General features: G+C 43.0%; 1 protein-coding gene across 1 annotated transcript; it reads left to right on the top strand.

The window, feature by feature from the left end:
- Positions 1–9,766, top strand: MFAP3 (microfibril associated protein 3). Its single transcript, XM_004696747.2, has 2 exons — positions 1–385; positions 4,995–9,766. Exons 1-2 carry the CDS (start codon positions 91–93, stop codon positions 5,786–5,788), a joined length of 1,089 nt encoding a protein of 362 aa, XP_004696804.1. The 5' UTR covers positions 1–90; the 3' UTR covers positions 5,789–9,766.
- The last annotated feature ends 6,092 nt before the right edge of the window (positions 9,767–15,858 follow it).

Raw genomic sequence — 15,858 nt, 5'->3', positions numbered from 1 at the left:
GACTCTTCACATCTTCCAGTGTTGAAGACTTCAAAGTACACCTGGATCTACCAATTTTTCAGAAGACCGCAGTGTTTTTTCCATTTTCCCATGAAGCCACACTGTTGCTTTTTCCCTCTACTCATGAGTGTTATTGTGCCAGCTACTTTTGTGTGGGGAGATGCAGACTTCCACCAAAGGGCCCCACTGGAAGCAAACCACACTTCTTCCAATGCATCGTTTCTCCCAGGCTTTGAACTCTCAGCAGGTTCCAACTCGGGCGATGATGTCATCATAGCCAAAGAGGGGGCTAGTGTGTCAATCGAGTGTCTTCTCACAGTCAGCCACCATGAAAACGTCCGTTGGTACAACTCACGAGGACAGCGACTGGATGACAGAGGCAGAGGTGACTGAATTTTTGTTGTTGTTGTTGTTGTTTGCCAACAAGTCAATTCCAACTCACAGCAACTATACGACAGAGCTCCACCCCAGAGTTTGTGAGACTGATTTGTTCAAGGGAGCAGATCACCTACTCTTTTCTCCAAGAGTGGCTGGTTGGCTCAAAGCAAGCACCTGCTAGCAGCTGAGCTCTTAGCTGTTGCAGCATCCGGGCTCCTTGAGGTCAGTGTGCCAGAGGATGGTTAGTCAGGCTCGTTCATCTCCTGCTAGCACTGTCTTCTTGACTTTAGGGTACACTCCATAAGAAACCTCACAGAGGTGCCCAAGGGCATAGTTCAAAGTCTTAGTGTCCAGCCTCCTTAACCAGTAGAAGACAAATGCTAAGAATGGTTGTAAATACAAAGGTGTGTTCATGATGACTGGAAGCTGTTTCACTCCTCCTGCCGAGTTGGTTTCCTTCTCACTGGAGGTAGAATGCACCTAGCTGGCTGCATACAGCATGCAGGCCATGCACAGCTCACTCCCAGAGCTCCTGCCACTAGTTAAGGATGAGTGTGCAGTGTGGTGGCCCTACGAAAAGACAGCACGAGGCAAGTGGGGTAGACGTAAGTAAATGTGTTTGGTTTTTCACTCTGACATGAGTTTTTATGAATGTTGGAGAAATTCCAGGATGTATTTTAAATGAGAGTAGATCCATGCAGGAAACTTGGAGCCTCCCTGAGAATCAAAAGAACATTGAGGAGGAATTCTGTAAACCCTTTTCACTGTATGGGCTAGGTATTGGGCTGCCAACTCAAGGCTGGTGGTTCAAAACCGTCAGCCACTCCACAGTAGGCAATAAAGCTGTCTGTGCTTGTGAAGATTTATAGTCTCCGAAACCGGATCAGGAATCGTCCTGACTCGGAATCAACTGTATTCTTGAGTCTACCATAATTCCTTTGAAAAAATTTCTCTTGCTGCATTTTGGTCTCTCAATCTTCAAATCACCAAAACATAATTGATGTGTCCAAGGTCTCCTTTTTCACACGTTTCTATTTGGCCATGCTTCTGGGGGCCTACGAGCACATCTTGACCCACACGATTTTGTTACCAGCTTTTTGTAAGAAAGATACGTTTGATGAGCACTTCTGAGACAAAAGACTCACAGAAGTCACCATGAAAAGCCAGTGAGAGCAGATTAAATTCTGCGTTCCCTCCAAGCTGCACTTTCAGAAATGGCCCCATGTCACTTTTTGTTAGAAATGTCATCGAACCCTTTGAGATATAAAGGGTATTTAATTGTTGTTGTTTTTAAGGATGGAAAACAAAAAAGGACGCAGATGGCTTTTCCTTTGGAAACATATACTGAACATTTTAGCCATCTACAAACAATATATGTCACCAGGAGATAGAAGAGTCTGAATTCCTTAGAACAGAGTAAGATTTACTGTGAACTGGCCTAAGCTTAAGTAAACCCAGAATAAAGAAAACCAAGATCTCTCTAAAGCTCAGTTGAAATACTAAAGGTTGATTTAGTCTGATCTTTGCTATGAAGTCCAAAATGGGTCCTTCTGAAATGTAGACATGATTATTGAGCACTTGAAAGGTTGTTAGTCCAAATTGAGATATGCAGTTAATGTAAGATATAAACTGGATTCAATCAAAGCTTTAGCATAGCGAAAAGATATGAAAAACTCATTGATAATCTTTTAATATTGGCTACTTTTGAATATTGGGTTAAGTAACATTGAAAGTAATTCTACCTATTTTTGTTTTCTCTAAACATGCTTAGAAGGTTTTATTAACTGTGTGACATGATTGGGTACTTCCATTTTATTTCTGATGGACAGCACTATTTTAGAATATCACCTCCTCTCTTTTCTGTAAAACCAGTTAAGGTGAGTCTGAATTTTTGGCCTTTGAGACAATCCCTGGCAAGAGTGCTCCAAAGCATGACTTCTCAGCTTGTGACTTTTATGATTGAGACAGTGCTTAAGAAGTATCCGTCACAATGCAGAGCTCCAGTCCCCCCACTGAAGTTTCCAATTGAAGAACCTGTATTTACAAGGAGCTTCAAAAATGGAAAGAAAATATAATGGAATTTTTTCCACAAACTTTATGTAGCCCCGTCGTATAGCAAGCACTCAGGAGAACTCCAAGGCAGCTGATTTTTAATGCCACTCTGAAAAATACTCCTGCAAAGAAATAGCACTGCAATGATGATGAGTCTCCTCTTCCATCACTTCTCAGTGAACCTACAAACTGGCTGTCAAAGCAGTTTGAAATGTGAACCAAACTTGCCCTCCCCTAGCCCATACATGAAGTCATTCTTTCCCTTCACTCACTCACCAGATGCAGAACTATTTTAAGGTGCCTGGCTGTCACAAATAGTTCAAACCTGGCTACTAAGCTAAAGGTTGGGGGTCTGAACTCACCCAGTAGTGCCTTAGAAGAAGGGCCAGGCCATCCACCTCCATCACCAGTGCAGCCAAGACAATCCTGGGGTCTAGTTCTACTCTGTGGGGTGGCGCTGAGTTGTATGGACTCAATAGCAATTGATCTGTGGGCCAATAATGCCCCCTTGTTTCTTCCTCATCTCGCCCAGACCTGTTCACACATCGTTCCTTTTCACATATCCATTCACCCTGTTTTAGTATACTGTGTTCTAGTCTGCTTTTTCACACCTATGCTATTGTGGTAACGTATGAAATGGATTATCAAAGACCAGGGTAGATCAGAGGTTCCCGTCAACTAGTTAAAAATATGGACATCTTAAATCAGAGTCTACTGTTAATGCCCACAGTGTATATTTTGAGCATGATTTAGGGTTCCACATTTGGAACCCACAGAACTAAACTTTTATTTCATTGGCTCTAGAACATCTAAACATAGCTTAAGATTTGAATTATCCAATCAATGTGATCAGTATAAACAGCTGGTAAATAAACAAAACCACAGGTTAGGACAAGAGCAACCATGTGGAATGCAGTTTCATTTTTCCTGTTTTGCTTCTCCTTTGAAAAGCACTAACATTTATCACTGATGCTGTCAGCAGCAGCTCTGGGGGGAAATTGTATTAAATGTTATGACTCTAGTGAGAGGAGTTTAAAGAGCATGTCAGGCTAGTGTGAGGTTCATAAATCGTATCAGCAAGTGAGCAAGAGCGTTTAGATAGTGACTGTCGTGCAGTGACTGATAATGGAGTCTGTAGTTCATAATACTTGGATTCGTAGGATATCCTTTTCACAGCTTCCAGTTCGTAGAACAGGAGCATAAGGAATAATATTCATACTCCATATTTCCTTTCTGCATTAGTGAAGTGATGGTTCTTAAAAATAAAGGGTTTGGATAAATTTGATAAGAATATAAATGGCCACCATGCAGAGTGATTATTGATGTGTGTGCCTCTAAAATAATCTAGACCTTAGAATTAAAAAGTCCTTAAAGATTAGATACATGGACAGGGCTTCACAAGCAGTCACACAGTCTCCCTGGGACACCAGCTGTTCTCATTGGAGCTCACCCACACCCTAGATCAGGGGTCCTCAAGCTTTTTAAACTGGGGGCCAGTTCACTGTCCCTCAGACCCATTGGAGGGCTGGACTACAGTTTAAAAAAAACTATGAACAAATTCCTATGCACGCTGCACATATGTTATTTTGAAGTAAAAAAAAATGAGGCGAAAACACCCGGTGGGCCGGATAAATGTGCGTGGCGGGCCACATGTGGCCCGTGGGCCGTAGTTTGAGGACCCTTGCCCTAGATAGTCCATCTGTCCTCTCTTTGAATGGCTGTAATAGTACTTTGGGCATTTACCACAAAGGTAAGCATTGTGCCAAAAATTGCCAAGCTGGTAAAGGATGTTGTGTCAAGGAGGGGGCCCAGGGCACTTCGCTGTTTATACACGTGTTCGCTTTGCTGTGTGTGTTTCGTGAATGAAGATGCCTTTGGGTATAGGAGAGAGGCAGCATGTCTTGGGTTTTAAGCAGCAACATAGCTATCATAAGGTTAACTTTATTCTCTTTGTCAAGCTATTCCTTACCCTGACTTCTGAGACACATCTTTTGGCTTTTGGTCAATTAACTCTTGCCAGAAAGTCAAGATTGTTATCAACAAATCTCTATCAAAGCAAACTAACCTGTAAGGCATGCCAAGTTAGCCAGTTAATAATTGAAATGTTAAATTGCTAAATTAAAAAGAAATTGCTTTCATTTCTTGTTTTATAAGATTTTTTTATGGAAAGTTAAGGAACACACTTGAATAAAAAGAAGAAAATTAAAATTACTCCAAACATGTCCCCCCAGAAATAACCAATTGATTTTGATTTTTGATGCACATCTTGCTAGTGTTTGCAAGTGTATAGGTAGAGATGGTGGTATAGATATACACACAAACATATACACGTCTTTTAAAAGATTAGCCATTCACTGTTATCTTCTCTGAAAGGATTTTTATTCTATGGCAGTGAACAGGAAGCTGTGATAATCCTCAGTGCCAAAAAGAAAGCTTGGTTTACTTTTAAGTTTCAGGCCAAGTAAATTATAATAACAGTTGAGTTAAAGTACTTGCGTGGAATAATCGGCATTAGTAACAATACTCCTGTTGTAATTTTTGTGAATTTTCTGTTGCATTATCAGGTGGAAAATGGTTGGTTTCTGATAACTTCCTGAATATCACCAGCATAGCCTTTGATGACCGTGGGCTCTACACCTGTTTTGTCACCTCTCCGACCCATGCCTCCTACTCTGTCACCCTCCGTGTTATCTTCACCTCCGGAGACATGAGCATCTACTACATGATTGTTTGCCTGATTGCCTTTACAATCACTCTCATCTTGAATGTCACGCGGCTATGCATGATGAGTAGCCATCTTCGCAAGACTGAGAAGGCCATCAATGAGTTCTTCAGAACGGAAGGGGCTGAGAAACTTCAGAAGGCCTTTGAGATTGCGAAACGCATCCCCATCATCACCTCAGCCAAGACTCTGGAGCTTGCCAAAGTCACCCAGTTTAAGACCATGGAGTTTGCTCGTTACATCGAAGAACTGGCGAGAAGTGTCCCTCTGCCACCTCTCATTCTGAACTGCCGAGCTTTTGTGGAGGAGATGTTTGAAGCCGTGCGAGTGGATGACCCTGATGACATGGGGGAAAGAATTAAAGAGAGGCCCGCCTTGGACGCTCAGGGTGCCATCTATGTCATCAACCCAGAGATGGGGCGGAGTAACTCCCCAGAAGGAGATTCGGATGACGGCTCTCTGAGTGAGCAAGGCCAAGAGATAGCGGTTCAGGTCTCTGTCCACCTTCAGTCAGAGACGAAAAGTATTGGGACTGATTCTCAAGACAGCAGCCATATCAGTCCTTCTGACGACATAGCATCTGCCGAATTGAACTCAAACTACAAAGAGGAAGCATATGAAACCTGCCAGCTGTGAACAGTGCCAATTTCTACAAACGAGATCTCAGAAAATGACCTTATTTCTAGGAGGGGAAAAACGTTTTTACCAAAAGACAAATGGAGTTTTCCCCATTCAGCACTTCAGGACACGAAATGCCAAAATCATTGTGAAAGTGCAGCATTTTTCTAATCCAATATCTCAGTGAAGCCTGAGTAAATGATACGCATTCAGAGTTCCATGAGGCTGAGGGGGAAACATGAGAGGAAAACTACCCTGTCCTGTCTCGTCTTGAGTCTTCCATCGGTTAGGTCGGACAGTCCTCCTGACGCCTCAGTCAAACGAGGACTGTGCATTAGGTGGCATCTAAGGTTGTTTCTGACACTGACTTCTTCAAGAAAACCACCCTGAGACTTGTTGTCCCCTATGATTGAAAGGACCAAGCTGTTCGGAGTAATTTAGGTATCCACATCCACACTATAAAACATAGATGTGCGGTGGCTTTTAGCTGTGCTGCCTTAGGGAGCATATGGCTGTTTGTTCAGACATCAGAGAGCTAACCCTGTTAGTAAACTACTTTCCATGAGTGAATTGGTCCTTTGGCAGGGGAATATCCTGTCTTTTTAACCTAAGGAGGCATCATTTCATTCAGTGAAGTTGTCAGTGATTTTCTCATTTGGCAAAGTGAACGGTGTCTTCAGTCACTTTAGAATAAGAAGCGTTGTCGCCTGGTCTGTTTATGAATCATGGATCTTGGCATGTCAGTTACCACAATTTCTCAGGCTTTGCCTTTTTTTTTAAGTACTGTGTTTGGGAGGCCATCCCAGAGAAAAGCTCAGGTGTGGGTCCCTCTTTAATCCCCTGTGTACATTCTAGCCCTCCGAGGTCTTAAACTTGGTGCTCAAGCTTGTAGGCTCCTTGTGTTTCGTTTGTATTCAGTTACTTCAGGTAGGTTTTATTATTTTGTACTTTCGTTTCAGGCTTCTGGGGTCGGGCTGCTTCTGTGGCATTTCTGAGAAGTCGCTCCCTGAAATAAGATTAGATAATGGTATGTGGCATGCTAACCCGTTGTTACCAGGTAGATTCTGACTCCTCATGACCCAGAGAAGGGTAAAACTGCCCCCCAAGGGTTTCCAAGGCTTTTAATCCTTTTGTAAGCGAACGACCACATCTTTCTCCTACAGAGCAGGCTGGTAAGTTCAAGATGCCCAGCCTATGGTTAGCAGACAGCCACCACCTTCTAAACATAACGCGAAATCATGGCTGATGCCATTTGGTTCAGCTGTATGTAATAAACACTTGAGACAGCGTTTCTTGCCTGCCTGAGATCTGACATCACATAACTGTAAATTGTGCTTCAGAGTAATGTCTTCAGCTTTATGCCATCTAGTTTTGAGAACTTGGCAATGAAGCACCGTTTGAAAATGTCGTTTCATTTGGCTTCTGATCATTCAAGCATTACATGAATTAAAGGAGCCTGAGGGACGTATTAGGAAGAGATATTATCACGATTTTAATTTAAGGTTTCAAATGGAGGAAGGCGGAAATTCCCAGTGTGACCAAATAAAACTCAAGACTTTCTCCAGGGTTGTCAGAAAATAACCTGCTCTGCATAGAATGGATGTGAAGTTTTGTCAGTTGGCATTACAAGTATCTTAGTTATCCAGTGCTGCTATAACAGAAATACCATAACTTGGTAGCTTTAACAAACAAGAAGTGGCACAGTGGTTATGAGCTGGTCTGCTAACCACAAGGTCCAAAGTTCGAAACCACCAGGGGCTTCTACTCACGTGAAGAGTTAGGCTCAGAAATTCACAGGAGCATGTTTATCCTGTCCTATAGGACATCTATATGTCAGCATTGACTTGATGGCAGTGAGTTTGGTTTTTGAGTTTTTAACAAATTCATCCTCTCCTGGATCGCAGGTTAGAAGTCTGAATTTAGGCCACCAGCTCTAGAACCAGGCTTCCCCCTGTCAGCGCTGAGGCAGGTGCTAGGCTCTTCAGCTTAGTTCCTCGTTCCGTGGAGATACCCATGTGACTTGGCAGCAGCCTTCCAGCATGCTGCGTGCGTGCTAGCTTGGTTGTTTTGTCTTTCTTATGTTTCAAGAGAGATTGACTCAAAATACACCCAACACTAATCCTGCCTCATTAGCATAACAAAGATGCCCATTGCCAAACTGGATTATTAGCACAAACATAGAGGTTAGGATTTGCTGTACATATTGGAGGGTGGAGGGGTTACAAGGGGAGGTGACAAAATCCAATCCATAACATTGGATAAAGATGCTAATGCTGCCTTTTCTCTCTCAGGCTGTTTCCATAGAAACCTCCAGCGCCAAACAAAAGGTACCAATCATTTAGCCAAAGCTTGCCTTGGCTCATAGACCTGGGTTTCTTTAAGAAAACATGTTTCTATACGTTTGGCTGTGAGAGCAAGGGCTCTTGAATATACTTTGGCATATAGAATACGTCCATCAATATTTCTCTTTAAAATTTTAAATTAAATCCTTTGTCAGTATCCCCTGAATATCTCTCAGATCTTCAAATAGTACCTCCAATCCCATTTTATGATAGCCAGTTTGAAATCATTTCTTAGAATTTACCTTATCGCATTGCATTGTATAGTTTTACCCCTTATGTCCTCATAATGGGAATTTAGGATTCAGGACTCTAAGGTAGACATTTAATAATCAAAGTCATAAGAAACAGGATTTTTGAAAAAAAATAAAGGATATATTGAAAATAGTTTGCACAATACTCAATATTATAAGCTACTTTATATCCTGGGTAAATTTTAGAAACATAGTAACTGGTTTACTGTTGCTAGGTTATATAGATTATGGTGCCGTGCATACAGACGAGTAGGTCAAAAGTTAATCAGTTGGTATTTCTTTCTAAAGCTATTTCTAAAGAAGGAAGAAACCACGATTAATATTCTTTTTGTATCTAATCATATAGTCTTCATATATAACTAATAACTTATATTATCATTTTGTAATATTCTTAACCTTTTGAGCTTAAAATATAGTCTAAAACCTTTTAATAATGATGTGTAGTTATCCTTTTACAGTTAGTAAAGAATGCCTGTTTAAAAATGTACATAAAATAGTTCAGTCACCTCATTGAGATACATTTTATCTATATCTTGATTCAATGAACCTTACTATCTATGTGCAATGAAATGGTAGTTTTGTGAAATAAATATACCAAGAATTAACATTCTTATAGACAATCTCTATTGATTCCTTACCAGCTGAAATCAGATAGAAGGGCCTCTTTTGACGTGAGAACCCAGCTGCATCTGTTAGGTTAGCCGATTCTTGAGGAAGTCCTAGGAAGCATCCAATTTCCCACCAACTATCTAGATCAATATCTTGGGGGAGTTGCTGCCTGGAATGTGTGTGGTAAGAGGGCTCCTGGCTTTTTTTTTTTGTCTTCCTTCACTTGTATTTTAGTATCAGAGCAAACTCTGCTGCTGCACACTGCCATCCCTTCACTTTTCCAGCCACACTGAGCCCTTTCGCCAGCCTGCTCCATGCAGGGTTTCCACTTTCAACCTAGGTCAGCGTTTTGACTCCTGGGACCCAGAGCGGCACAGGAACACTAAGGCCTTGCTTTCTAGAGTTCAGCCGGTCACTGGCGCTGTACCAGCCGTTGTATTGGGAGGGTGTTGTATGTCCAGAGTCACTGGTGAGAAATCACAGTCTTTTCTTATTGAGGCTAGGGATGTTGAAGATACTCAGCCTAATACATAAACTCTTATATTGTCATTAACACATTTCATAAAAATGAATGAGGGTTGTTTGGTAGGGGCAGGTGGCATTTAAATATTCATCATTTTAATAAAGTCTCACATTGTAATGTCCCCTGGAAAAGAAGTGTCATACTTGAATGTAATAAATGTTCAATGATGTATTTTCTACTTGTTGGAAGTGTTCTGTAGAAGATGTATTTTTGTGTGGTAGAATTTGATGCTAATGATTTTAAACAATAGTAAACATGAATTTGACTTGGATTCCACCATGGCTGCTCATTTCAATTTCATAAATATTAAGCATCCAAATTTCTTTTTTAATGTGTAAGCCATGCTAAGATGAAGGCCCTTCCCACAATAAACCTGTAGTAATGGACTGTCCTCCTTCAGCTCCCTTCTCAAGTAAAACATTCCTGACAAAAGCAACAGACTGACAAGTGGCCTGGTGGTAGGAGAAACCAGCACATGCTTTGGAAAACATCTGCGTAATGTTTCCATTGTGAAATCGGACAGGTGTGGGGAGTGGCTGTGGTAGAAACGAAAGACTGCAGTTTCCTAGGGACTGAGGTCATGATGAGAAATAGGAAAAGCGCAGCATCTTGAAACAGAGGCAGAGATGCAGGTGAGAGGTGTGACCATGACTTGGAGACCACAGGCTCCTTAGAATGAACACCTAGACCCTGTCCCCTACAATTGCTGCATCAACGGGCTTGAGCATATCAGTAGCCATGAGGCTGAGACAGGACAAGACCACACTTCATCCTTTTGCCCATAAAGCTGCCTGCCACGAGCTGGGGCCAACTCACCAGCAACTAGCAACGTCCCAGGAACCAAGCACTGAACGTACAGGAACGATTGCACCACTAGTCATGAAAACGAATTTCTCTGGGCTTGAATAAAATGGAGCTGATCTCCCATCCAATTTTTCAACACAAACTTGGGTGACCTACCATGAGGAACACCAGAGGGTGTTCAGCCACTGAAGAAAACAAGTCCTATTAAAATAGTCACCATCTAAACCAACCCCACTGCCTTCAAGTCGATTCTAGCTCACAGTGACTCTGAGGCAGAGTAGAAGGCTTTATTTTTCCTAAAGCAAATTTTTCGTAGAAGCAGACTACCACATCTTCCATGGAGCAGCTGGTGGGTCCAAACCCCCCACTTTGTGGTGCAGTCCATCAAACTGCTGTGCCACCAGAGCTCCAAAATTAACATGAACATTAAACACAGCAACAATGTAAGCAAACGTGTAAGTGCTCTAAGCACTGTGACATGTAAGACTAATAACAACAGAGCCAGAGTTGTCATCTTTGTTAGCACTCATGTCCACCTGATGACTAGTTGCACTCATATTTGGGGAAACAGCCCAAGGGCCATGTCTGACCTCCTGCAGCCACAAAGGGGGAATGAGAGTCAAATGACATCCCAGCCCAAGAATGATTCTCATATGGCAGAGGTCAGACATCCCACCACCCTCCAACTTCCTTTACACTGACACCAACTGTCCCATAACACTCCTCTGTCCTAATCAGTAACAATGGTCCCATAGAACAAAGCCAATACGCATCATGAAGAATCAGTAGGGAAGCTAACATTAAAGTCACGATCAGAAACATTAAAGATATAATTCTTTTGCCCAGTACCTCTTCTCAGCTATGCTTGCAGCCACATCTCTGGTCCTCAGCCTCAGGCATGGAGCCCCTTGGCCATTCTCTGCTCAGGCAAGTGTTACAAAGCTGCTTTAGCTCCAATAAATGCCCAAAGGGCACTTCACTCTGCAAGCCAGCCTGCCGGAGGCACTCAACCTTACACCTTGGGCCTGGAAGCCCATTGCTCCATCATGTGGTCTCAGTGCTGCCCATCTGCCACCTCTCCACATGCTTCATTCCTGACTCTTCTTTCTTGGTGGTGGTGGGATTCTCTTCCTGCCTTAGAAATGGCTCACTTTATACCCAACAAATGGCAAAACTGACCAATCCTTGAGGTAAGAGTCCTGTATACTTTATTTACATGCTCTTACTGAGCCATAAGGTGGATGTTCAACTGTAGATAGAAAAACTATACCAAGCAATTTCATCACAAAAGCCAAGAAAAAAAAATTTTTTTTCCACATTTCTCTCAGAGTTGCATTTAGTTTCACGCCATAGAAGCCCAATTATGATGATAACCTAGTAAAGGGTTTATTTTTCTTAATGAACCACAAGTCAAGGCAGTTGTCAAGGACTCGTACTCCTTCAACATGCCTCTTCATCCTTAGGAGATGGCTCTCATCACCATGGGCACGAGGTGTCTTAGGTCGGCTTCTCCGGAAACAGTCCCTGTGACATGCAAGTCGTCTACCCAGAAGTAGTGGTAGACTAGTTGAGGAAGTGAGACAGGGAAGAGAAGCCAATATAGAAGGCATGAATAAGTTGCTGCTGTTCAACCCTGCTGGGGACCTCAGAGAGGTAGTATAGTTCATGTCTCAGAGATGTCCCACCTATAGGCCAAGGAGCTGGGCTATTTATCTACTAACCCTCCCCTGCCAATTGAGGTCTAGGATCATTTCCAGTATCTACATGTGGGCTGAGCATGCTCGTGCAGCCAACAAAAGCTCTCAGGGCAACACAAGCTGTCAGGGGCAGGCCTACAGTGAACATGGGAATGAGTGTCAAGGGATGTGGGCCAAGTGCTAACTGCTACAGGGGAGAACTCACCCTCCAGCATCTCGGCTTTGTTCCAGACAGCTAGGGACACTGGTCAAAGGGCAAAAGACACGCAGCAGCTGAGTCTTACCTTCGTATCAAGGAGTCCATAGCATTCTTGAACCTTCACCTGACTTCTGCTTCTCAGCGACCAGAACTAGGTTACCAGCTGTGGTTGTAAGAAAACCTGGGAGATTAACCAGGCATGTTGTCCCCAAGTTTGGGTTTTCTTTTTCAGAAAAGAATGAAAGCTCCAAACAACTGATCACAAACAGGAAGGTCATTTTCACAACTGATGGTTCCGTAGTGGGTACAATTGCAAACCATGCTCCTTGAAGATAATCACATGCAAGAATAAAGCATGAATCAGGAGCAGTAAATCTTCAGCTAGCTCTCCAAGCTGTCGCTTTTTTTGCCTCTAATGTACGTGGTACGGACAGCAGACAGACAAGGAATTCTGCTGGGGTATGATTGGTTTATCTTCACCTGCTTATTTGTTAACAGTTACTGACCACCTGCTGTGTGCCAAGTGCCCTGCAAGGAACCAGGGATACCCAGGGATAGAGACCGACTGGCAAGGGGGATCTTTACTTCCAGATCTCTCCGAGGATGGTGAAGACTGAGGCAAAGGCCTTGGGGGAGAACCAGGAAGGTCTGTTGGGGAAATGAAAGCCTGTGTGGTCGTGAGAGGAGACCTAGAAGCAGACGGGTCATTCCAATGGCTCAAATATTTAGAAGCAGATCTTGACTGGCCCCAGACATTTGGAAGAGAAAATTTATATACTGCAGGGAAATTTTGATCATACTGTTAGTTTTCCTCTGAAGTCAACTGAAACTGAGAAACAATTGTACTACTTTTCTTTAAGGAGTTACTCCTTCAGAGCCCTTCAACATCCAGTTCTCGAGTATTCATGTTTTTGCTGGAACCTATTGATTAGGAAATACATATGTAAATATGCATATGGCTCTCCATCTGCCTAAGGGATCCGAGACTGCTGCCAGCAGGCTTCTTCATGGCAGTTGGAAAACACTCTGCCCCGCCTCCTGCTCAGCTATGCAAAAGGGAGGGCCCAAGAGTCCTGAGAGATAATAAATCCGCCTCCAAGGAGCCTTCTTCTAAGAAAACACCACCCTTCAAGAGGTAGTTTGTCACTAAGCGGAAGAGAAATTCATCAGGAGGACCTCCTTCCATGTGGTGGTTTAGCCAAATCAATTCCAAAGGGCTTTCAGAAGTTTGGCCTTAGGCTACCCCTCTCCTAGTCCCCTCCACACACAGTTCTTGGCCCCTCACACACCAGGGCTGTGCCTATTCATCCAAGTTTTCACACCGACGGGATGAGCTACCCTGAGGAACACCAGAAGGTGGTCCTTGTGCTCTTTCAGGCAATGAAGAAGACAAGTCCTATGAAAATAGTCGCCACCAAAACCAGTCCCACAGCCATCACGTCAATTCTAGCTCGCAGTGGCACTATAGGGCAGAAAGCTGTGAATACTTTCCCAGAAGCAGACTGCCAGGTCTTCCATGGAGCACTGGGGTCCAAACCCCCAACCTTTGGGTGCAATCCAGCATTTTAACCACTGTGCCACCAAAGCTCCAAAACAGTCACCCAGAGGGTGTACATGTCATTAAAAGCCAAGACACGTCCTAGAGAAAATGGTTCTATGAGATCCTAGAACAAAAGAATCTGAAAAAGTGATCTTTGAAGCGAGTTGCTCATTCTGTTTAGAAGAAATTTATAAATGGAAAAATAATAAACCATCTGATAAACTGACAGTACAAACAAATGCTAAATGAGTTTGCACTAGAGAATAAAAAACCCCAAGCCAAAATCTACTGCCATTGAGGGGATTCTGGCTAATAAAGATGGTTTTCAGGGGCTATACATCTTTACAGGAGTAAAGAGCTGCATCTTTCCGAGTGACTGGCGGGTTTGAACTGCCAAATTTGTGGTTAACAGAAAGACTTAAAGAGGAAACGTGAGTGTGAGTAGAGAGGGCCAATACTTTGTGGACTGGGTGAGATTTGAGCTAATCACTAGTGAATAAATGAGAAAGAAAATTTGTGATTTAAAAATCTTTGATGGTACCCTGTTGCCTAGCCAGGACGATGAAAGGTAGGGGTGGCAGAATCCAATTCCTTGACCCTCCATATGTTCCCAGCCTGTTTTGCCAAATTTATCTTTTGAGCATCCCCTCTATTCTCTTGGGAAATTTAACATATCCTATGTTGTTATAATTCTACCTCTCTCCTTACCAACTGGTGGAATGTGAGCAACTTGAGGATGGTATCGTGTGCTAGCTACCCATCTTTGTAACTTCTTACTGCTTAGGGTCATGCTCTCTATATAACAACATATACCATTGTTTTCACTGCCATCGAGTCCATGCAAACCCCTTGTGGGTTTCTGAGATTGTCACTATTCACAGTCTTTCTCCTGTTTAATATATAGGAGAACCAAAATGTCTGTTAAATTTCATGGAAGAGGAGGGACAAAATTGTCTAGTATGTGGCCATGTTTCTTGGTCGATGTGGGAAGCTAGAGATGAGGGCTTCAGAAGTGTGGCTTCCCCAACATGACTCTCTTCCTTGGTGGCATCACCGACCCCCAAAGCTTTCAATACCATATCCACACTGATGGCTCCCTTCCAGACAGTGTGTGGAATGCCTCTCTACTTGGCATCTCCACTTGGCCAAGCATCCTGAAAAGACATCTTGAAATTAATGTGTATGAAACAGAATTTTTTATTCTTTCATTTGATAACAAAAGAAAATATAAGTGTTCCCCCCCACCCCCAACCGGCACCACCACCATTTCCTCTTAGAAAATGATTCACTTGCTCAAGCCAAAAACCTTTTTCATCCTCTACTCCTCTTTTGCCCTACTCCCCATGATGAACACATCAGCAAGTCCTATTTTCTCACTTGCAAATAAGTCTATCTATTTTCTCCACTACTCTCCATTTCCACTGACACTATCATCTCTCACCTGGATATGGTCCTGCTTCCACTCTTCCTATCTTCACACTGCAACCAGAATTTTAACTTTGTAAAATATAAATCACCTTCTGCTTATAACCTCCACTGTTTCCCCTCCCTAAAAGAAAGTTCACACTCCTGATCATGACCTTGAGTGGTGTAAATGGTTACTGCCCTGAGCTGCTAACTGAAAGGCTGGAGGCTGAGTCCACCTGGATATGTCTTGGAAGAAAGGCCATATGACCTACTTCTGAGAAAACAGCCATTGGAAACCCTATGGAGCACAGCTCAACTCTGACACACACGCAATCAACAGATGTTTTGTTTAACCCGTCATGACTCATAAGATGTCATATGTCCTGACTCTTTCTCATGACCCTGAACCCATCCCTACAAGTCTCTCCTCACCCTATGTCCCAGCCACTCGAACTTCCTTGCAGTTCCTCATATGCATCCAGCCATCTGTGTAAGGCTGAGTTTTCTAGAGAAACAAAAATCAATGGCATGCACATGTATAAGAAAGAAATTTATGTCAAGAAAAATGTTTATATCAGGGAAGCAGCCCCGCCCAGTCCAACTCAAGGCCATGGGTCAGATACTAGCTGGAGCACTTCTGCCGCCGCCACCCCCGCTTCAGACTCATGCAGCTGCCAAGAAGTGAAGCAGGATACCACAGGTCCATGGTGCAGAGT

Source organism: Echinops telfairi, unplaced genomic scaffold (assembly GCF_000313985.2).
Source record: "Echinops telfairi isolate 266 unplaced genomic scaffold, ASM31398v2 ScPeMD7_7469;HRSCAF=8507_0, whole genome shotgun sequence".
Lineage (NCBI taxonomy): Eukaryota > Metazoa > Chordata > Mammalia > Afrosoricida > Tenrecidae > Echinops > Echinops telfairi.
This window is presented reverse-complemented; position numbering and strand designations above follow the sequence as displayed.